Raw genomic sequence first — 22,893 nt, 5'->3', positions numbered from 1 at the left:
AGTTTGGCCCTGGGCCTCTTTAGCCCCTCAATGCCCTCAAGTATGTTCTCTTTATTTATTTATTTAATATTTATTTTTAGTTATAGTTAGATATAATACCTTTATTTATTCATTTTTATGTGGTGTTGAAGATTGAACCCAGAGCCTCAAGGTGAGCGCTCTGCCGCTGAGCCCAACCCCAGCCCTGTTTTTGTTTTTATTTTATGGGCCTGTAAGGCAAGGATTTTTTTCACTGTCTGCCTCCGCACTCTTTAACAATTTAATCAAGGAAGGAACTCCACAAAATCATTTCCAAGTTTGACCCACTTGAAATTATTGTTCATTTCGAAGAGAAAAAGAGAAGAGAGGATCCTTACTGGAACCATCCCTTCCTCTGAATGAGCTGAGTATAAGAACAAGTCAGGCACAGAGGGCTTCCCCATGGTGCCACCAGCTGACTGCAGAAGGGGGAAGGAGTCCTGTCCACCTCTTTCCTCTCCAAGCCCAATAGCACAGCCTACAGCAGCCTGCTGGCCAGAATCAGTGCGGTGGCCGGAGCCTGGTGCAGATGAGTGGGAACCCAAGTCAGCATCTGCTTACCTGGGAATGCAGGGCTTAGAATTTCTATCAGCAAAACATTTAAAAGGGACTTAATATCTGCTCTACCTGGTTGTTCTTCTCCAATAAGAAAACTGTCTCAAGGACCTAACTATAGTTAGTCCAGGCCTGAAGGATCCAAGGAATAGACCCACAGCTGCCTCTCCGGCCCCACCCATAGCTCAGCAGGTGCCCCTGGCTACAAGCTGTGGTATTGAGCCCTGCGAGGTAGCAGACAGATACATGTGGTCATCTCAGTCCACTGAGAGAGGCATAGGAAGGGACTCCATTTTATAGATGAAGAAACCAAGAATGGATGAGGATAGTGCCTGCGGGCTCAATCGGTGTCATGGCCAAGGGTGAATCCTGTCTAGTTAGAAGGGAAACAGGGTATGAAGGAGTGGGAACAGCCAAGTCAAGGCAGAAGACAAAATCACTTCAGAGGCTGGGCTGCTGGGCCACTGGAGCAGTGGGGACAGGAAGTCAGCAGGAAGGCCAAGCAGAGGGTGACACCCAGGTGACTCAGACACTTGGGGAGGATGACACAAGAGGGTAAAAAGAGCTGGAAAGGAGATGGCTGTCTGGGAAGTTAGACAATAGCTTGCTGTGGTCACATGGGGAAAGAAAGAAGAGAAAAGGGGGCAGGCAGGGGCGCTTCGTTTGCATCTATAAAGTGGGGGTGCCCTATTGGTGGTTATCTGATGATGAGATACTACATGCATTAAGGCCCATGAAGCACACATCCCAGGGCAAGCGTTCAAGTGATCACACCTGCACCTCCAGGACGCCCTCCACGGAGCCACCGTACTCGCTCAGTGAGAGGTGGGAAGCTGGGAAGCTGCTTATAGTCAGTCGGACAGGCCCAGCAAGATCCTAAGCAGACGGAAAGGTGTGGGGCAGATGGAGGCAGGAGAGGACAGTCTGATGGAATCTTAGGCTTAGGAAGGCTCCCAGAGTGGATATTGCTTAAGGCTCATTTTTCAGTCAGAAGAAATGGGTTGAAAGAGCTACTGGACCTGTGGAAAAATCAGGAGGGGCCTGTAGAGAAACAGGAGGCACACGAGCCAGCAAACAAGGGGGAAGTCTCAGGGACCCAAGACCCCAAACCTGGCTTTATACGGACAGCAATAAGGACTAGGGCCAGAGCACCAGAAATGTAGGAAAAGGGAAAGGCTGGCTTCTGTTTAGGCCCTGCCCTGTGGAATTGGAGGGCCACAGTCTGTAAGAGCTCAGAGAGGAAGGGCAGGGCACACCAAGAGGGCTGTGCTGGGACCTGAGATGAGAGAGGCAGAAGACTAGGGAGCAGCTGCGGCGCCATGCAGAGCACCAGGGGTTCACCCTGATGAAGGGCTGGGGGCCCTCGGTTGTCTCAGAGATTCCCAGGCTGCAGCCCGTGGGGAAAGGGCCTCCTGTGTATGTCCTATATCTTCTACCCAGAGCCCAGGGAAGGTGAGACAGGCGGCAGTGAGCCAAACCATCTTTTATTACAAACTCTTAACCAGCAGCACTAGGGTTGGGCCTGGGGCCCCTAGGCATAGTACTGCAGGTTGGCTTTCTTCTTGGCCTGAACCTCCAGGATGCCCTCCATGTAGTCCTCATGGGTGAGCTCGGTGGCACCCCTGCGCAGCGCGATCATGCCCTGCAGCCAAGACAGATGGACTAAGGTGCCTCCCCACATCCTTAGCCCTGCTCCCAGAGGCGTGGGCCTTCTCAGCCCCTTCCCCCAGCAGTCTCCACCAGCCAAACACCCCATCCTGTCTAGTGAAGGGACAAGAAGGTTTGAAGACATCCTCTCACCCCTCCACCACTTACCGCTTCCACACACACAGCCTTGCACTGGGCGCCATTGAAGTCATCAGTGCAGCGGGCCAGCTCCTCGTAGTTCACATCAGGACTGAGGAGAGACACCACAGAGCTCAGTTACTCACGAGGGGACAGGAGACAGCAGATGTCTCACCATGCCACCCAGCAGTAAAGTCAACTGGCCCTGTGACAGCAAATCCCTGACAGCAAATGCCTTCTTTTCCTCTCAGTACAAGACAGGTAGGGGATTGGAGCAAGTCAAACCAGGTTATTTCTAGGACCTCTGGTGCTCTAGCTTTCTAGGGACCAACTCGGCTTGAGGGAGGGGTACAGGAGGTGGGTGGAGACAAAAGACGGCCTTACATTCCCCCACAGAGCCAGCCCTGCATCGGCCAGCACTGTGCTAGCACCACCGTCCTTATGTGCCACACATTATACTTGACACTGTCACATCTAATCGTTCCCACAAAGCCATGAAGTTAGGGTTACTATCCACAAGGCCCAAATTAGAAAACAGACACATACAGGCCCAGTGGTATATGCCTGTAATCCCAGCAGCTCAAAAGGCTAAGGCAGGACGATTGTGAGTTCAAAGCCAGCCTCAGCAAAAGCCAGGTGCTAAGCAACTCAGTTGAGACCCTGTCTCTAAATAAAATATAAAATAAGCCTGGGGATGTGACTCAAGGGCCACGTGTTCCTGAGTTCAGTACCAAAACCAGACCAAAAAAAAAAAAAAGAGAGAGGTCTTGCCACCTGCCGAAGGACTTACAATAGTAAACAAAGGTTATCTGGCCCCTGCCTAGATTCCCTGGGACCTGGCTGAGCTGTGCTCATCTGTGGGGCTGTGGAGGCCAAGAAAAAGCATCTGCAGCATGCCCTGGGCAGGAGAGGGCAAGGTGCAGATGATTCTAGGAACAGAGCAACCAGAATCAGGGCCTGGACCTCAGGCAGCTGGCATGTGACTGCAGGAGGCAGTGGTGGTCATGAAGGCTGGAGAAGCTCAGCACAGGCAGCTGTGAGGAGAATGGACAGTCAGAGATGCTCTGCTGCTGCCCATTCACAGCTCTGCTCACCTGACGTTCATCTTCCGGGAATGAATCTGCATGATTCTGGCCCTGGCCTCCTCATTAGGCATAGGGAACTCGATCTTGCGGTCCAGGCGACCTGAACGGAGCAGGGCAGGGTCCAGGATGTCTACTCTATTAGTGGCTGCAATTACCTGAGGAAAGGGAGAAGCAGCAACTTGAACTGATGGGCACAAGCACAGTCATAAAAGGTAAAGGGCAGCCCAGAGTGTGTGTAAGCAGGGCACCTTAAAGGCACAGGCAGATCAGAATTTGAATTCTAGCTCAACCATTAATTAGCTGGGTGACCTCAGAAGGTGCCACTTACCTCTGAACCTCATTTTCTTCACTGGGAAAGAATGAAAACACTCACCTTTACTTGGGTATTGGGCTGGAAGCCATCCAGCTGGTTCAGAAGCTCCAGCATGGTCCTCTGCACCTCCCGGTCCCCGGCTTTCTCACTGTCAAAGCTGGGGTACACAGGAGGCCAAGACACTCGTGAGGCCACAGGTTGGGCAGAGCCCTCCCCTCTCTACCCACAAGAACCCTAACCAAACCTGCCTAGAGACTAACATAAAAGGAGTCGCTAATTGTTGACTACACATTCAGAGCCTGGAGAGACTCCTGGGATCAGATGCCAGGCTGAAGATAAACAGTGAGCAAAAAACAGCCATGGCATGGGCTGTCACAGAGGAACGTGTGACTGCCCACTAAGCTAGAGCTCAGAAACGCAGGGGCCTGGCCTGGGCTCGGACTCTTGGGGATTCCAGGCAGGCATCCCTAAGAAGCATCCCTGAGACTGCAAACACACTAGCTAAGCAAACCCCAAGTGGAAAACAGGAAAAGACAAGTGGGGCTGAAAATTGAGGAGGGAGTCTGGATCTGGTGGGGGAGGAAGAGGGTGAAGGAGGAAGAGAGGGAGGCAGGGACATGTGAGACCTTACTTAAGGCCATGGTTCAGTCCAACACTTAATGCCAAGGAGCAATGAGGTGGTCCAAGAAGGGGTTTTTTTTTTGTTTTGCTTTTTCTTAATATTTATTTTTTAGGTGTAGATGGACACAACACAATGCCTTTATTTTTATGTGGTGCTGAGGATCGAACCTGGGCCCCGCCCGTGCTAGGTGAGTGCTCTACCGCTGAGCCACAATCCCAGCCCCGCAGGAAGGGTTTTAAATAAGACCTGTGTGAGGCACCATGGATGCATGTGAGTAAAGAAACATTTCTGGCTACGATTGTGGTTCAGTGGTAAAGTGTCTGTCTAGCATGCATGAAGCCCTGAGTTCAACCCCAAGTACTGCCAAAACCAAACAAAAGACAACCAGATTTGTTTTGAAAGGAACATGCTGGCAGTTATGAAGAGAAAACAGGTTATTTAGCTGAGAATTTAGAAATCAGAACCACATTAAGAGTAGCTACTGTCCCAGGGGAGGAAGGGGTAGAGTGGGAAAGAGATGAAATTTAGTGCAATTGGGAGGCTGAAGTCTGCCACAGAGTCCCTTTGAAACCCCCAGTACTCCCTTACCGCTTGGTGCCGATGGCATCCAGCTCATCAATAAAGATGATGGATGGTGCCTTCTCCTTGGCCAGGGCAAAAGCATCCCGAACTAGCTTAGCACCATCTCCAATGAACATCTGTACCAGCTGGGGGCCAGCTAGCTTGAGGAAGGTGGCCTGAAGAGGAGGTGGCGGGGTGGGGGTCGTCAGGCCTTGAGCCCATTTGGGAGAGGGTGGACTCCTACCCACCACCTCCTCATCCCTCCCAAAGAACACACCTTGGTCTGTGCAGCACAGGCCCGGGCCAGCAGTGTCTTCCCTGTACCTGGGGGCCCATACATCAGCACCCCCTTTGGAGGTTGGATCCCCAAGTTCTCAAACTTCTCTTTGTGGTTCATCGGCAGGACAATGGCTTCCACCAGCTGCCAGGAAGAAGTCCTGGGTAAGGAGAGTGAAGCCCTGAGGGATCCCACACAGCCCAACCCTTAAATGACTTCAACCCCCATCTCTACCCCTCCTATTGCAATTCAGGGACACTGCCCTCTTTCCCCATAACTAGAAGGCACAGAAAGTTCATCCTCACCAAGGCTGGCCCTGGCTTCTCTCAGAACACAGGATATGGTAGAAAGACCCTGAGCCAAGAACAGGGGACCGAGTACCAGTCCTATCTCTAGCTCTAACTTTCTGGGCCTTGGCTAAGTCACTTGATCTCTCTGGACCTCGGCCTCCTAACATATCACATGGTACCCTCCACCCCCACCCCTAGGCAGCTGCAAAGAGGAGATGTACAGTAAGGGGATGCATTCTTTCAAGAAGACGGAGAAACACAAAAGGCTGGTGAGGCTGCTGGCAGCTGCTGTGTCTCTCTCACCTCCTGGATCTGCTTGTCCAGGCCCCCGATGTCACTGTATTGCTCTGTGGGCCTCTCATCCACCTCCATGGCCTTCACCCGTGAGTCGTACTCTGTAGGCAGAGTCTCCAGGATCAGATAGGAGTCTTTGTTCACACCCTGAGGACACAGCATGGGAGATTCAGATATATCTCTAGGCCTACCTAATGGGCTGGGTGACAGGCTGTACAGTGAAAGGAGAGTTACAGGACTGGGCAACACAGAATCAAAGAGCAAGCAGACAGGATCTCAGACTCTCAGGGTTGCTCTACTGAGACTCAGAGGCAACAGAGACCTGGAATTGCGGAGGGGCTACTTAGTGGGAAAAACTCTGGGAAAGCTTTGCTTGAGCTTAGGCAATCCTTACCACCAGGTCTCCCGGCTTCAGCTTTTCAGCATCCACCAACCCAATCACAGGTAGGAAGTATGTCTATAGGAAAGATTAAAGGTGCAGTCTCTGTTACTGTACTTGATAAGGCCTCAAAGTCCTGTCCCACACCCACACCTCACAATCCTCTGCTCTTCTATTTTTAAGCCAGCCTTACCTGTCGTGTGGAGGTTTTGATCACTGCACACTTTCCCTTCCTTTGAGAGTCCAGGTCGATATTGGCACCATCCTCTTCTTGGTCATTGGGATCAACATCTAGCAGCTGAGAAGGGATAAATCTCAGCCCCTTGAACTTCCCAGAGCCCAGTGCTTCTAGAGCTAAGCTGAGACAATTCCCAACACTCACAGGGTTGCCTGGCCCTTACCTTACTCCTCAAACTAGCCCTGAGCTTAGCAAAAGGGTGGTTGATAAGCCAGAAGGTTGGTAAGATCTGAGTTTAGGTGCTACTTCTCTGCACAAAGCTCATCTACTCCAGCAAGAAAAATCAATAAAAAAGGAGCCACGTTGAGACTTACAAGGTCTTTGTAGGACCAAATCTACAAAAGGAGACTGGGGGATGCAGTTCTAACATGCAATTTGGCCTCAGAATTTCTACCTATTCTATCCCTGGCCCCACCCCCAGCTATCTCCATGGCCCACTGACCCCCTCTTCCCCTCCACATACACACACACCTCGATAACATTGGAGACTAGGTATGGCAGGGTCTTGTTCACTTTGATTTTCTCACTGTTTTCTTTGATCTTGTCTTTCATGGCTTGAAGTTCATGGGTGACCCGTAACACTTCACTCTTCATGATCTGGGTTGAGGATGCATGGAAGCAAATGTTCAGCCCTGGCTCAGCCTGCACCAGGCCCTGGAGTTGGTGAGGTCCAGGCTGCCCATGGGGACCCTCCTGAATCTCTCCACCCAAATCTAAGGCTTTCTGAAGGCTAAGCCTATCTATATTTACATTCCACAGAAGTCAAGCCAAGAGGTCAGTTTGGAAACCTCCCAGGGAGGTTGATGTAGTATTGGGAAAAGAGCAGGCCTTTGAAACTGGCAAATAGGTTTTAAGTTTTATCTCTTGGAAAGGGCTGCCACAGTGGTGGTAGGAAGAAAAAAAACCCAATCTCTCTGAGCCTCAGTTTCCCCACCTGTAAAATGGGGATTTACTAAAAGGACGATCTTTGAGAGGAATAAAGACTTCATTGGAAAAGGCAGTTTGATAACTCCTCATCTCAGGCCTGGTTCCCCACCTCCCAGTCCCTCCTCTTGTCCTTTTTAAGGCTTAGTTTTCTTTTTCTTTTCCTGGTCCCAGGAGAAAGCCACAGGCCCCATGTCTCCTCCAGCGAGGCGAGGAAGGAGCAGAAGGGCACAGAGTGGCCAGGGCCTGCCTGTGAGGTCTCCACTCGCCGCACCGGGGCCCAGCGCCCACCTTGATCTCGCTGTCTAGAAGCCGTGTGCGCTGGATGATCTCTTCCGTGGACATCTTAAGCACCTCCTCTCCAATTCCATCTTGCTGTTTCAAGAAAAAACAACTGACGTTATTTACTTATTTACTTTTACTCACGGGGGGCATCCCGCGATCCCCAAGCCTCCTGATTCCAGGATGGAGTCAGGACCACTGCCACGTTCCAAGCGGCCCCGGCCCCATCCTCGGATCAGGACTGACCCCCAGCCACCTCCTCCCCTCCTGACAAGGACATGTCCCCGCTGGCACCAGTTCCGCGACCCCTACCTCTCCAGGCACCCACCTCAGCCTCATCCCACACGGTCGCCATCTTCTCCTGCCGAGTCACTGGACTCTCAAGTTGCGGCAGCACATTCATTTCCTAGAGGAAAAGGCCGAAGAGGGGAATGGGCAGGAGCCGCAGCGGGAGATTAATACCGTCCCTTTTAACGCCTTTTCGTCACTAATGGCGAACGTCTCCCGCAAATCCTTTCTCTTGGTCGAGTCAACTCCAACCACGCCACCGGAGCGAATCTGCTGCTCCGACCCTACAGACCAAACGCGGGCCACAGAACACGCCCCAGCTTCCTGAAATGTTCCCGCCCTCGTCCTTTTTGTGCCGGGGGCATGGTTGGAGTTGCTATTGGCCGTCGAGCGCAGAGGGCGGGGCCTAGTATAAAGCCGGAAGGGGCGGGGGAAAGGCTGGTGCCGCTGGGGACCGTGGGAAATGTAGTTCTAATTTGGTCGGTAATTGAAAGGGCATTTGTTTGGAAGCCGCGTCTCCTTCCTCAGAATCTCGCCTGATTAGGGGTGGGGAGGTTTTGTACCCTGGCACTGCTCTCCAAACCGTAAACAACATATCCAGCCGTGTGCAAAGGGCATACCACTTAGGACTCATATCTACAGCTATTTATTTAAACCCAGGTTTACTGGAAAGAAAGGTTAACCAGTTTTGTTTTTTCCTTTTTTTTTTTTTGGTACCAGGGAATGAACTCACGGCATTTAACCACCGAGGAACATCCCCAGCCCTTTTTTGGTATTTTATTTAAATATAGGGTCTTGCTGAGTTTTAGAGACTCGCTAAATTGCCGAGGCTGGCTTTGAACTCGCGATCCTCCAGCCTCAGCCTCTCAAGCCACCACCACGCCAGATTCATTAACCAGTTTTAAAGAGAAGTTGCTACTACCAATGTTAATGCATAGAATTGTGCACGTGGGAAGAGTTCAGTTAACAATTAGCCTGTACAGTTAAAAACCTAACTCGGGGCTTTAATCCGTCCTTTGCTTCATCCGTGGTTAATTAACTCAGTGAGCAGGGCAGGTCTGTGGATCATATAACACTGATTTGTTGTACCTGTGTCTCCTACGCGGATCTCTCCTTATTTCTTTGAGATCCCTGGAGCCCCCTTAAAATGAAAATCACATAAGCCACATAGTTTATATTGTAAATCAAACCATCACACTCAATAAAATTGGTGAAAAGGTGTCTTGGAATTCAGCTGAAGGCAGAAATTTATTTCTCTAGGTATCAACGTTTATAGCCGTTCATTTAGGCTGACAAAGCCTCTGAGGTAGCGGTATGTTATTCCATCCTCTCAAAAATCCTGTCCTTAGGGATAGATTCCATGACTCTCACTTCTAGATAAGTACATGGAGGCTCTGTCTCAGCATCAAGTGTGGGTGAGAGCCACCTCCTCTAATTTATTCTCCCTAGAATAATAAGTCCAAACCCAAATCTGACCATGTACCCGACTCTCAACAAATCACAAACACCCCAAGGCCCCTCTTGAATGCTTCCCCTTGTTATTAGGTCAGACACTGAAGTCCTGTGGTCAGGCCCCTGGGCAGCTATAGTGCAACTTGCACGCAGGCCCTCCCACAGTGCTGGGAACCCCCAGCCCCCAGGCCCCAGTAACACCTCCTGCTTCTTGGGCTTGACATCTGCTCTTCCCAGAAAGCCACAGGCCCACTGTAAACCAGAGCCTTATTTAAGTCAGCTCCAAAGCTCTCCTTGACTCCCAAAGACCAGGTCAAGTCTTGCTCTTTCTCCCCCACTCCTTCCCCTTGGGACACTTAACCAGATTTAGATTTTTTTTGATTTGATTACTAGGCTCTTGTGTGATTATTTGGTTGATATAAAAAAGAAAAAAAAAAAAAACCCTGAGTGCATGTTTCTTATGTATCTTTTTTTTGTGTGTGTGTGTGTGTGTGTGTGGTGGGGGTTGGGGGTACCAAGGATTGAACTCAGGAGCACTCAACCACTGAGCCACATCCCCAGTCTTATTTTGTCTTTTATTTAAAGACGGGGTCTCACTCAGTTGCTTAGTGCCTCACTTTTGTTGAGGCTGGCTTTGAACTCATGATCCTCCTGCCTAAGCTTCCCAAACCGCTGGGATTACAGGCATATGCCACCTGGCCTGGCTTATACATCTTATTTGTATAACACAAGTCCCCAGGGGCCTAGGAAAGTGCCTACCCACTCCCCCATTTTTTTTTTTTTTTGAGTGAAATATGAATTAGGCACGGTGGCACAATCCTGTAATCCCAGCAGCTCAGGAGGCTAAGGCAGGAGGATGGAAAATTCAAAGTCAGCCTCAGCAACTTAACAAGGCCTTAAGCAACTCATCCAGACCCTGTCTCTAAATAAAATACAAAATAGGGCTGGGGATGTGGCTCAGTGATCAAGTACCCCTGGGTTTAATCCCCAGTACCAAAAAAAAAAAAAAAAAAGAATTAAATTGCATACCACTGATTGGACAATTTCCTCTCCAAAGCCCATACTCTCTCCAGAGTGCTCCCTTGAGCCAGGCTCAGCAGGTCTCAGCCCCAGGTAGAAAGAGACTATGACACATTCAGGACCTTACACTGGGTCCTTGCATTGCTCAGACACAAGCCTTGTTGTCATCTTGGATCACCATATACCACATCCAGTCCACCTGGAATTCCTCTCAGTCTCCCTTGAACATATATCCAGAATTCAAAATAAGGTCAGAATCAAAATAATGTAGTGAAGCATGTGGAGCTTGGGGTAAGGGGGTAGCCATAACGGAAATAAGATTGTCCACATGCTGAATATGAAGAGTTAGGGCTGAATGGAGATTCACCATTCTAGTCTTTCCACTCTTGTTAGGTGAAAATTTCCAAGACAAGAGATATCTCCTCCCAACTCCTACCCCAAATATGTCTACTTCTTACCACCTCCATGTCCTATCCACTCTGGTTCAAGGTACCATCATGTCACCTGAATTATCACAGAGGCCTCTTCCTGGGCCTCCCTGTTTCTACCTTAACCTTCCTCTGATGGTTAACTTTGTATATCAAATTGACTGGGCTATCGGGTACGCAGGTTTTTTGGCCAAACATCATTCTGATTTTGTTTTTAGGCAAGATTAACATTTAAAACCAGGCACAGTGGCTCACACCTGTAATTCCAGCAGCTCAGAAGGCTAAGGCAGGAGGAACACAAGTTTAAAGCCAGCCTCAGCAACTTAGTGAGGCCCTGACTCTAAATAAAAAATAAAAAGGGCTGTGGATGTGGTTAAGCACATCAGTGGTTAAGCATCCTGGTATGAAAAAAAAAAAAAAAGATTAATATTTAAGTCATTAGACTGAGAAAAGCAGGTTGCCAACTGTAGTGGGAGAGGGCCACATCCAATCAGTTGAAGTTCTGAATAGAATAAAAAGACTGAGTAAGAGAGAGATCTTCCTGCTGTACTACCTAAACTAGGCCAAAGGATTTTTACCCCGTCTTCTGGTGAAACATCAAATCTCCTTGGGTCTTGAGCTGGACAGCCTTCAGAGGGGAACTACACTACTGGCTTGGCTGTTTCCTAGGCCTTCATGCTCAGAATGGAACTAAACTGCCCTCTCTGCTTACCCACACCCTGCAGACCCTGGGACCTGCCAGATGCCATAATCAACTGAGCTGTGAGCCCAATCCTTATAACAAATCTCTCTCTCTCTCTCTCTCTCTCTCTCTCTCTCTCTCTCTCTCTCTCTCCACACACACACACACACCCTATTTGTTTCTAGACAATACTTTCTAAAATCTTTCTGAAAAAAACTGCATTTTGAAAAATGTTAAAGATACAAAAATTGAAAGAATAAACAGTGAAAACCTCTGTACCTTTCACCTAGATTTGCCAGTTGACAACATTTTGCTACATTTGCTTTTGCTGTGACTGTGTGTAAACATGAACTTTTTTTTTGGAACCACTTCAAAAAATAAGTTACAGACTTCATGACATTTTACCTCTAAGCATTTCAGCCTATGTGTCCTAAGAACAAAGACATTCTCATATATAACTGCAATGCATTGTATAATACATGGTCATACCCAAGGAATTCAATATTGATGAAGTAATACCTAAGATATAATCCTTTTTTTTACTCTACCAACTGAGCTATATCCCCATCCCCAAGATATGATCCTCATTAAAATCTCTTCCATTATCCACTGGATGACCCTTATAACCTTAAAACAAAACAAAAGCAGTATAAACCTGGCACAGTGTCACTGCCTGTAATCCCAGACACTCAGGAGGCTGAGGCAGGAGGATTGCAAGTTCAAGGCCAGCCTTAGCAATTTATCGAGATGCCAAACAAATCACAAGACCCTGTCTCGAAATAAAAAATGTTTAAAAAGGACTTTCATACGTACCGTAGTGGTAAAGTGACTCTGGGTTCCATTCCCAGTACCAAAAAAAAAAAAAAACAAAACAAAAACATTATCAAGGGCTGGGGGTGTGGCTCAGTGGTAGAGTACTTGCTACCATGTGTGAGGTATGGGATTTGATGTCTATTGACAATTAAAAATATATTTAAAAATATAAATAAAGCCAGCTATTCATTTATTAAAAACAACAACAACAACAAAAAAACAGTATCAAGTCTTTTTTTCCCTTGGAACCATTTCTCAGACTTTCCTTGGCTTTGTGACCTTGACATGTCTGAAGACCACAGTTCCTCTGAGATGTTTCTAAGGCTGCTCTCACTTCGTGTGTTCTCCTGATCCCGGTCCTGGGCTGTACATCCTTGGTGGCATTTCCCATCAGCAGCGTGGAGTTCTGCCCTTGCATTCTTGCGGCTGGAGTGTGACTCATTCCTGGAGGTGTTATCCTTTCTCATTTGATGAAGCTGGACTCTGTCAACCTTCCAACCAAGTCTTAGCTCTTTTTTTCTCTTAAATTTAAAAGATGTATTTTGTGGGTGAGAATTTTGGGATTATGCAGATATCCCATTTCTCATAAATAATAAATTTATTTATATCAGGATGGATTCTAGTTCAACAAAATCTGTTAGTATCATTGTTCTCGACTGAATATTTGTGTTCCAGAACCCATATGTCAAAGCCCCAGCTCTCAGGGTGATGGTTATCTGTAGATGGAGCCCTTGGGAGGTGATTAGGGTTAGATGAGGTCATGAGATGGGGCATTCGGGGTGGAATTAATACCTTTATAGGACAAGGAAGGGAGAAGGAACAGCTCTTTCTCTGCAGGAGCTCAGAGGAAAGGTCAGGTATGGAGACAGTGAAAAGGCAGATTTTACAATTTTCTAGCACCTTGATCTTGGACTTGAGTCTCCAAAACTGTGGTTGTCAAACCACCTATTCTGTGGCCCTCTGTGATGGCAGCCTGTACTGATGAGACAATCGTGATCACTCATTACTCACGAGCTGCAGGAGCCCAACAAAGATGTCTCCTGTTATCCTCATCATTCCTTATTTCCTGGCTTTCTGATAAAAGATACTCCAGTCTCTTACTTTTCATGGCCCAGGCCTAGAATCAGACCTTTTCCTTTGACAGCCTTGTTTCCTTTTTGGAACACAGTATTTAGAAGCCAAGATGAGGGTGCTAGGTGTGCACATCACTGCCCCAGCCTGGTGAACACTCACATTTATAACTATATTGACCTCTAGCTGGGTACAGTGGCGCACGCCTGTAATCACAGCTTGGGAAGCTGAGGCAGGAGGATTGCGAGTTCAAAGCTAGCCTCAGCAATTTAGGGAGGTGCTAAGTAACTCTGCAAGACCCTGTCTCTAAATAAAATATGAAAAAGGGCTGGGGATGTGGCTCAGTGGTTAAGCACCCCCGGTTCAATCCCTGTAACCAGAACAAACAAACAAAAAACCCCAACTCTCTGGTGTCTAATGTCTCTTCCTCTTTTTAAAAAATTTTTTAAGTTGTTGATGGACCTTTATTTATTTATATGCAGTGCTGAGAATCAAACCCAGTGCCTCACACATGCTAGGCAAGTGCTCTTCCACTGAGCCACACACCCGGCCCTCTTCCTCTTCTTATAAGGACACCAGTCCACTGAATTAGTTCCTGTCCTAATGACCTCAATTGGCCTTAATATCTCCTTCAAGGCCCTAACACTCAGACTGGGGATTAGGTTTTGCCAAAGTCCAAACACCTGTCCTACCCTTCACCACCCCTCCAGCCAAGACTCATATATTAAAACCTGATCCCCAGGGCTGGGGTTGTGGCTCAGTGGCAGAGCACTTGCCTAGCATGTGCGAGGCACTGGGTTCGATTCTCAGCACCACGTATCAATAAATAAAAAATAAAAAGGTCCATTGACAACTTAAAAAAAAAACAAAAACAAAAAAACTCTGATCCTCAGTGTGATTGTTCTAGGAATGAGGATATTGGGAGGTGATTAGGTCACGAAGATGGAACCCTCACAAATGACAGTGCCCTAGTCAGGGACCTTGGAGAGCTATCTTGCCCTGGCACTGTGTGAAGTGAAGTCATTGCGAGAAGGACTACGGGCCCTCCCCAGGCATCCAATCTGCTGGCACCTTGAACTTGGGCTTCCAGCCCCCAGAACTGTAAGAAATAAATTTCTGTTGTGTGTAAGCCACCCAGTGTATGGCATTTGGTGTTCACAGCCCTGCTGACTAGGGCTTTAACAGGTGAGTTTGAGGTGTTCTAACAGACTGTCCACATTGATCATGTTCACTGTGTGCAGTCCCCCTCCTCCTGCACATCAGCGTGCCACCAGCAGGGATCTCCTTGCAGGCTCACTGTGGAGTCCTGAGTGGAGGGAAGGTGCTCCAGGAAGCTCACTTGGAGTGCCTCATTCCCCCTCTCCCCACCGGCTCAGACCATGGGCAGGGAAAGCCAATCAGTGGGGTCAGGTACAAACCATTTATTTTTCTATAAAGAACAAAGTACAAAGAGGCAGGGGAGGGCAGCTGGGCCTGAAGGAGCAGCAGTGGGCAGGCCCAGGCCCTGGCTATGACTGAAGAGGCCTGTGGCTGCTCCAGGAGCAAACCTGGGCCTTCAGTCTGATGGTGGAGGGCAAAGGGAGTTGTGGGGGGAGACCAGACTGCTGCTGCTGCAAGTCATACAAATCCAGGCTTCATGGATGAGCGGCGGCAGTTGGGGCAGCTCCGGGTCCCATTGTTCTGCAGGCATCTGAGGAAGCAAAGGGCTCTGTCCACTCACCCCTGACCTGTCTTTCCACTTGGGTGGTAGGCCCTGACTCCTCCCCCACTTCCTGCTGCAGGGCTAGGAGGTATCCCTGTGGCCATTTGGCAGCAGAGGAAGGAAGGAAAGAAAGTCCTGGTCCCCAGGCTTCTGCTCTGCCCCAGGAGCCTTCATGGCAGAGGGTGTGGGCAGGGTCAAGACTGGGATGGAGCTGGCATCGGCCGTGACGCGGAGGCAGGGCTGGCCTCCTTCTCTGATCCGATGACCTTTAAGAGGCCTCTCACTTCCCTTTGGGATAACTGGAAAACTTATCCTTACCCCTTTGAAGAACTTTAGGATAAGGATAATGACAATGGCTGCCACGCAGGGCTGCTGGGAGGATTCAGGGAGTCAGATGGGGAGTTCTTAGAACACACCTGGGCCCCAGAAAGCACCAGGCCAGTGTCTGCTGTTAGTATTATTAGTGTGACGCAGTCAGTGGGGCCCTTGCCTGGCCACCGTGCAGGCGCCCTCACCTGAGGTGGAAAATGTGGGAGCAGGGCAGGGCCTGCAGCCGCCTGTTCTTCTCGCCTATGGACTCCCCGCACAGGCCGCAGTAGAGCTCCGTCTCCTCCACGCACTCGTGGAAGCGCACAACGTGGGCTCGCAGCTCCCGCTGCAGCCCCTTGCTGCGGCAGATGCCCTCGCTCAGGCAGTGCAGCTTGAGCTGGCTCAGCTGGGGCACGGGAGACAGGAGAACAGAGTGGGGACGGAGACCAAAGTCACATACTGGTGAGGACCAGTCCCAGCCATTTCCCTGCTCTGCTGACGGACCTAGGAAAAATGTCCTGCTCTCTCTGAACCTGTTTCCCTTGGAGCAGAATGAAGGAGTTGGTGAGATCACAGTCTTCACGCCTAGATCTCCCTGGGACTCCATGTTTTGAACAACTTTATTGACCAAATCCACTGCACTGTCTCCCTAATGATTTGCTTTCCTGTTTTTTTTTTTGGTTTTTTTTTTTTTTTTTGGTAATATACACATCTCATCAGCATTTCTGATTTTAAAAGAAAAGAAAAAAAAAAAAAAAGGATCTCTGATCAGACTGATAGCTGGATAAACCTGAGTGGGCATCATCTAGCCCAAAGCAAATACATGTGACATTTTAGTTGGACTGTGCACCTGATCCCAGAGAAATGCATATTTGCTAAAAGACCCTGAGAAATGCTGAGCCTGTTTCCAATATTTTAAGGCCTGGATATGATTATAAATTTGGAGAGGCTGCATTATGTTATGGAGGGAACATGGGTCTTGGTATTAAGATAGACCAGTTAGTGGTGAGAGACCTTGAGCCTGAGACTCACTTTCCTCACCTCTCCAAGGAGGCCCCTGTGCCCACCTCCCAGGAAGATAGAGAACTGGGGCTGGGGCTCAGCAGTAGAGCACTCGCCTAGCATGTGTGAGGCCCTGGGTTTGATCCTCAGCACCACATTAGGATAAATAAATAAAGGTACTGTGTCCAACTACAACTAAAAAAAAATATGAAAAAAGAGAACCGGAACCAATACCTACAAGGACCTGGGTGTGCCCAGCTCTTAGGGAGTGGAGGCCACCTCAGGAGTTTCAATGAATGTCAAAAAGGGTCTAAGGCATCTGCCATCCTCCAAATAATGCAACTCCTGCTCCTCCCTCAGAAGTGACTTCTGGGTAGGAAGGAGACAGGAGGCTGGGGACCGCCACAGGCAGCTCAAGAGGATCAGCAAGGGCTCAGGGCACCAGCAGGTCCAGGGGCCTTCCCTCAGACCCATGCTCCCCACCACTTGGCTGCTGACTGTAGACTAGGAGACAGACGCAGGTCTGACCTTGTTGCCCACCTCCTCAGCCAGGTCCTGGGCTCTCTCGATGGCGTCCAGAGCCTGGAAGGTGAGCAGAGGTCAGGCCTGCAGGCAGAGTGTCTGACAGAGGCCTTGGCTCACAGCAAAGAAAGGGGTGGGGAGGGTGGGCCTGCGGAGACCAGCAGGGCTAGGGCCAGGCTCCTGTGTGTGAAGGTAGTGGGAAGGGACATGCACGGCTGCCAGGGCTGTGTCAGGACTGTGTGGCGAGTCACCTCCTGCCTCTTTGTGCAAATATGGAACAGGTGGAAAATGCCTCATAGGGTGCTAATGAGAGCCTGGAGGCAGTTACGCTACCCCAGGTCCAAACCCCAGCCCTGTCCCTTTACTAACTGTGGGCCCCTGGGCAAGTCATGGGCCTTCTTAGAGCTTGGAAAATAACTGGCCTCAGGGAAACAGGATGAGGCTGGTGTTAGACACAGGGGCAGACAGCACCTTGTCAGGCACTAGACCTCGGCCTGTCAGCTGACTGAGTGGCTCCAAGCAGGACGCGCTGGGGAGTGCTGGGGGTGTAGAAAAGGGCCTGACCTCACCTTGTCCAGCGCCTTCCTGGCCACCCAGCACTTGGCCACACCCAGTAGCACTTGCACCTGCCCCAGGCGGTTTCCAATTTCAGTCATGATGCTCATGGCAGAGTCATACCTGGGGAAGGCTGTCTGCAGAGCCAGGTGGGAGGGGGTGTCAGGCTGGGCCAGGCCTGAGACCCCCTGGGCCCCCAGCCCAGTAACCTCACCTCCAGGTCCCCTCGGCTTCGGTGGATGTCAGCGAAGCAGAGTAGGCAGAGCGCCTGCAGCGGCCGGTCCCCATGCTGCAGAGCGATCTTCATGGATTCCTGAGGGAGTGGGTGGCTCAGGCCTGCTCATCTGACCCCACCACTGGGCACCCTCCACCCGGAGGCCCCTTGAAGGGACAACCCAAGGATCATCAGTATCCTCAGAGCCTAATACACCTATCATGGTGCTGAGGCTTCCTGCATCGAACCGCGGAGGCCACTTTACCCAGCGAGGCAGCTGTCAGTTGACAGGCGGAAACAGGCTCAGAGAAGTGGCCTAAGACACCCAGCTAGTAAGTGGCAAAGCTGAGATCTGAGCCCAACTCAGAGGACACTTCAGAGAACACGCTCCTCTGAGAATGAGGCCTGACAGGTTGGGGGTAAGAAACACATCCTTTAGGGGCTCTGTAGAGAGCTCGGCCATGGACAAGCCTCAAGGGCCTCAATGGGCTGATCTGAAGCAGGAGGTCCTGCACCTCAATCCTCAGACCACACCACCACCTGCCCACTTCCCCGCTGCCCCACCTCGCAACACTCCATGGCACTGCCCAGGTGGCCCAGCAGGCGGTAAGCCACGGCCATGTGATATTGGCTCATGGCCCGGTACTTGAGGCTCCAGCCTTTGCCATAGTCGTTGACAAGCTCCGCGGCCTTGCAGGGGAAGAACAGGGCTTTCTCATAGTCCTGCAGGGACAAAGAATGAGAGGGGGTCGCACTGAGTGGCAGGCAGGAACTGCTCCCAGGAGGGGGCTCCAGGGCTGGCTTCTCTGGCTGCCAAGGGTCCCAGTGTTCATTCATTCATTCACTCCAGCTCCAGGGGAAGGGGGATGCAGGTAGAGGGAAGGCCAGTGCAAAGTGTGGACTCCAGGAGCAGAGGGATTCACTGGGATTGCTGCTGCATCCCAAGAGCCTAGCACTGTTCTTGGACTTAGTAGATGCTCAATAAATATTTGTTCAATGAACGAATGAAAAGATAAGGAAACAGTTGGCTTTTCTTTGCACCCAGTCCCCAAAGCCTCCTCAGCTTCACAGCCACACAGGACAAGGGATACTAGAGCCCCCCATCTAGAGTCTGCCTGCTGGTGCTCAGCAGCAGCTGTTCCCTGAGGGCTCAATGACAGATTTCCAGGACTACTGGCTCAAAAGAACATTGGAACAGACTTGGCGAGGCAATGAGACAATTTTCTCACATCTTCTCCTCAAACCTCCAAAGGCCTTTTCTCCTTCTTTTTATCAGCTGGCAACCTGCCTCCTGACCATTAGAAAAAGGGAGGATCACAAGAGTCCCCTTCCCCACCACCTGGTCCCACTCTGCCTTCATTCTGTTCTTGCTCCAAATGCCAGAACATCCCCGACCCCAGTGTCTGCATCACTGAGTTCTTCTACTGAATCATCCTCGACAGTGTGCAACTTCTTACTTCATTTAAAAACTAAAGCCAGGTGTGGTATAATCCGAGTGGCTCCAGAGGCTGACACAGGAGGATTGCAAGTTCGAGGCCAGCCTCAGCAACCTAACAAGGCCCTCAGGCCCTAAGCAACTCAGTGAGACTCTGTCTCAAGTGAAAATAAAAAGGGCTGGGGATGTGGCTCAGTGGTTAAGCACCCCTGAGTTCAATTCCCAGTACAAAAAAAAACATAAAAATGGAAAATGGAAATAAATGATTCAGACTGTATATTATATTTATTTTATTTTTACTTTTTCTTTCTTTTTTTTTTTTTTTTGTGTGTGAGATACTACAGACTAAATCCAGGGATGTTCTACCACTGAGCTACATCCTCAGCTCTTTTTATTTATTTATCTTTGAGACAGAGTCTCACTAAGTTGTCCAGGCTGGTCTTGAACTTGTGATACTCCTGCCTCAGTCTTCCAAATAGCTGGCATTATATGCATAAACCACCTTGCCTGAACATCATATTAATATAACCATCTTTCTTTCTGTTTTTGGTGCTGAAACCCAGGATAGAACCAATATAAGCATATTTTGAAAGACCTTAAAACAAAAGTACCAGGACAGTTTATCCATAGTAGGACAATATTTATAAAGACAAAGAAGAGCCAGGTTCAGTGGCACACACCTGTAATCCCAGTGACTTGGGAGGCTGAGGCAGGAGGATCTCACTTGTTCAAGGCCAGCCTCAGCAACTTACCAAGACCCTATGGCTTCTAAAATTTTAAGGTTGCATCTGAACTATTTTGATGTAAAAAATGTCATCACTCAATTTTCGGTCACAACACTTTAGGTTAAAATGTGTACAGCCAACATGGCAAAAATAGGAATTATTTTTCCACCAAGTGGTGGGCGCATACAAGACTTCATTATATTATTGCTTTCACATAGGGTTGCTTTTAAAAACCTCTATCCCTCCCCAGTCCTATCTCATTGCACTGACTGGCATCTAGTTCCTGAAAACAGAGTCTAGGTGGCTGTTCTCGATGCCCCTCATTTCCTCTTCCCCACTCCTCATCCAGCTGCATCGATACCAGATTTACTGAGTTTCTACTATGTGCCAGGCACCCAAATCCCTGATGGCCCACGCAGCCGGGTTGCCGGGAGGGTTATGTTGAGAAGCTGCAGTCACTGACCCTCAGCTTCCCTCACCTGTGGTCCCCTAGCCATGTGGTCCCCACCCTCCCACCCAGGGCAGGGCTTTGCCTGGAGAACTTTCCTCCAGATTTCTGCATAGCTCACACTCTCATCTACATCATATCACCAGAAGTCACTCCCTGAGGCCTTCTGGCCACTCTATTTGAAATTGTGTCCCCCCACCCCCTTCCTATCACCTCCTTGCCCTTTATTTTCTCCTAAGCACTTTCTAACATGCCATCCAGTTGATCCCGATTATGTTGACAGTCCTTTTCCCCCCAAGCCAGAAGGCAAGCTTCATGAGGAACCTTGCTGTTATTTCCACTGCCACAGAGAAACAGTTCAACAGTGCCTGGGATATAGTAGATGCTCAACAAATACCTGACGGACCAATCCTTACATCCCTGCTGTTAAGTTCTGTCTCCCTAGTTGATGGACATATGTCTTGGGGTTCAGAGTGGTGACTTGCCCAGGATCACACAGCAAATCTGTGGTAGTGCAGGCCCATGGGCTGTCCCCCCACAGGACCTTTCACTACCCCAGGAAGTCAGTCACGGTGTGAATCCTGGCTCTGCCCTTCTTGGCTCGGTGTTTTCCAACTTCCTTTCACCTCATCCCTACCTAAAAGGAGGGCTGGACAAGGCAGTGCAGCCAGGCATGTGGCTCATGGGAGGCTTTCAGGGAGTCCCCGTTACCCTCCCCCTGGGGCCCAGGCCCACCTTGACCTGGGCGTAGAAGCTGCCCAGGCTGCAGCAGACGCGGCATTCGAGCATGGTATCATCGTTGTTGTGGGCGTAACGCAGGGCCTTCTCGAAACTCTCCAGGGCTTTCTGGAAGAGGCTGAGGCCCAGGAAGGCATTGCCCATGCTCAGGCTGACCTGGCCCCCCAGCTGGGCAGCTGCCCTGGTGCCAGGCAGGCCGAGGCAGGTCTTGCAGTAGGAGATGGTCTTGTGAAACTCGCATAGCTTCTCATTGCTGCGCGCCAGGTTCAGGTAGCTCTCCAGGAGGAAGTCGGCATCCTCCAGTTCCCGGGCAGTGTCGATCTGGACCACGGCAAACTGCCCACCGGGGTGGCAGGCACATAACATACCCTCAGACCTGCAGACTCCACACCCAGCCCTGGCCTTACAGCCAAAGCAACAGACCCCCGGCTCCCACCCATCAGCCTTGGACTCGATCCTGGGTCCCAGCAACAGTCTAGTAGCTTCAGCTCTTCAGTTCACTCATGGCCTTCAGCTTTGCATCCCCCACCCCCCCCCCCCACCTAGGTCTGAAGTCTCTACTGACCACCAGCCCTCGCCTCAAACCCAGAGCCCATGGCACCAGGCGCACACTTGGTACCCCCAACAGCAGGCTGAAATCCAGCAGCCAAGGTCTGGGGGACCCCTGAGGACCTCAGACTCAAGGGTTAGAAAACTGAAGTTCAAGGCCACAGGCCCACATCTGACTCTCAGGGTCTCAGACGTGGATCTCAAGCCTCAGGTTCCAGCCACTAAGGAGGCTGCGAGGGGCCCTGGTAGCCATCCAGCCCTGGCCCCAGCCAGCCTACACCTCCCCGGGAGGGTATGCCCACCTTCAGCATCTCTTTGTAGCGGCCCATCTCCGAGTGGGCTGTGACCAGGCAGCCCAACACACGGAAGCGCCCCACGAGGTCAGAGCTCTTCTCCAGGACCTTCATCCACACCTGCAGCGCCTTCTCAGTCTGGTTGGACTGGTACAGCTGCAGCCCCTTCTCAATCTGCTGCTTTGTCTGGTCCTGCCCCATTTTCTCAAAGCCCTGAGGCTCACGGGGGGACCCTGGTGGCTCTGGGTGCCTCTAGGCCCTCATGGCATAGGACCCACAGTGCCGGTTGCCCAGTGAGCCCCGGAAAGGAAAGCAGAGTCTGAACAGGAGCTGAACAGGGCCTGGATGGAGAGCGGGCGCCACCCTGGTAACAAAGCTGGTTCGGCCCCTGTCTGCAGCTGTCCCTGCCAGTTGGGGCCACGTGGCCTCTGAGGAATGTCAGCAGCAAGGTCACGCGGGCCTCTGCGGCACCCATCCTAAGCTGGAAGGCGGCTTTCCCATTGATAGTCACCCTGCCACCTGGGCACCCCCTGGGGCATCTTCAGCACCTCTAATACTGACCCTGACCCTTCTGACAGGGCGGGCCCTCCCTGAAGCCACGCCAAGGAGAAGCCACTGAGGGGTTGGGCAGGCCTTGCACCAGGAGGGGCTGCCGGTGGGGAGGAAACAGGGACAAGGCTGGACACACAGGCATCAGGGAGGCTGGGGCAAGTGTCCTGCCTGCTTCCCCATCACACTGTAACCCCCAGCCCCTCTCCTGGTGTTGTTCCTGATTGACTGGGCACTGTGGTCACTTACCCTGCACATGTCCACACCACTCCCAACATTGAGCCAGTGCTAGAGGCCTACATTCTAGCCTGATCTCACTCACAGTAGGACCCTAGCCAAGTCATTCACCTCTCCAGGCCTTGGTTATGTCAACTGTAAGGTAAGGATAATAGCTGGGCAGGTGGTGCATGCCTGTAATCCCAGCAACCTGGGACGCTGAGGCAGAAGGACTGCAAGTTCAAGGCGAGCCTCGGCA

At 50.5% G+C, this 22,893-nt stretch overlaps 2 protein-coding genes across 4 annotated transcripts; both read right to left on the bottom strand.

The window, feature by feature from the left end:
- Positions 1–2,037: 2,037 nt before the first annotated feature.
- Positions 2,038–8,211, bottom strand: Psmc3 (proteasome 26S subunit, ATPase 3). 2 transcript variants are annotated; one of them, XM_027936523.2, is made up of 12 exons: positions 7,952–8,211; positions 7,633–7,716; positions 6,889–7,014; positions 6,373–6,477; positions 6,195–6,257; positions 5,810–5,947; positions 5,217–5,360; positions 4,967–5,115; positions 3,817–3,913; positions 3,453–3,598; positions 2,389–2,470; positions 2,038–2,215 (listed from the first exon to the last, which is right to left on the bottom strand). In XM_027936523.2, the coding sequence occupies exons 1-12, from the start codon at positions 8,024–8,026 to the stop codon at positions 2,105–2,107; spliced, it is 1,320 nt and encodes a 439-aa protein (XP_027792324.1). In that variant the 5' UTR covers positions 8,027–8,211; the 3' UTR covers positions 2,038–2,104. The 2 variants fall into 2 exon arrangements, with proteins under 2 accessions (XP_027792324.1, XP_027792325.1); XM_027936524.2 differs by having other exon boundaries at positions 7,936–8,005.
- Positions 8,212–14,783: 6,572 nt separating this feature from the next.
- On the bottom strand, positions 14,784–22,072 carry Rapsn (receptor associated protein of the synapse). 2 transcript variants are annotated; one of them, XM_027936539.2, is made up of 8 exons: positions 21,879–22,072; positions 21,025–21,363; positions 18,246–18,404; positions 17,682–17,780; positions 17,482–17,604; positions 16,919–16,972; positions 15,595–15,794; positions 14,784–15,067 (listed from the first exon to the last, which is right to left on the bottom strand). In XM_027936539.2, exons 1-8 carry the CDS (start codon positions 22,068–22,070, stop codon positions 14,995–14,997), a joined length of 1,239 nt encoding a protein of 412 aa, XP_027792340.1. In that variant the 5' UTR covers positions 22,071–22,072; the 3' UTR covers positions 14,784–14,994. The 2 variants fall into 2 exon arrangements, with proteins under 2 accessions (XP_027792340.1, XP_027792341.1); XM_027936540.2 differs by having other exon boundaries at positions 16,931–16,972.
- Between the last annotated feature and the right edge of the window lie 821 nt (positions 22,073–22,893).

Source organism: Marmota flaviventris, chromosome 9, assembly GCF_047511675.1.
Source record: "Marmota flaviventris isolate mMarFla1 chromosome 9, mMarFla1.hap1, whole genome shotgun sequence".
Classification (NCBI taxonomy): domain Eukaryota; kingdom Metazoa; phylum Chordata; class Mammalia; order Rodentia; family Sciuridae; genus Marmota; species Marmota flaviventris.
The sequence above is the reverse complement of the archived record's forward strand: the minus strand, read 5'-3'. Positions and strand labels throughout refer to the sequence as shown.

Coding starts and splice junctions, on each gene's coding strand:
- Rapsn (XM_027936539.2), bottom strand. CDS start 22,070: ATGGGGCAGGACCAGACAAAGCAGCAGATTGAGAAGGGGCTGCAGCTG. Junction 17,605..17,681: donor GAAGCCGAGGGGACCTGGAG/GTGAGGTTACTG, acceptor CTGGCTCTGCAG/ACAGCCTTCCCCAGGTATGA. Junction 15,795..16,918: donor CTGAGGAGGTGGGCAACAAG/GTCAGACCTGCG, acceptor CCCGTGCCCCAG/CTGAGCCAGCTCAAGCTGCA.
- Psmc3 (XM_027936523.2), bottom strand. CDS start 8,026: ATGAATGTGCTGCCGCAACTTGAGAGTCCAGTGACTCGGCAGGAGAAG. Junction 7,717..7,951: donor CCGTGTGGGATGAGGCTGAG/GTGGGTGCCTGG, acceptor TTCTTGAAACAG/CAAGATGGAATTGGAGAGGA. Junction 5,948..6,194: donor TGAAGCCGGGAGACCTGGTG/GTAAGGATTGCC, acceptor CTGTGTCCTCAG/GGTGTGAACAAAGACTCCTA.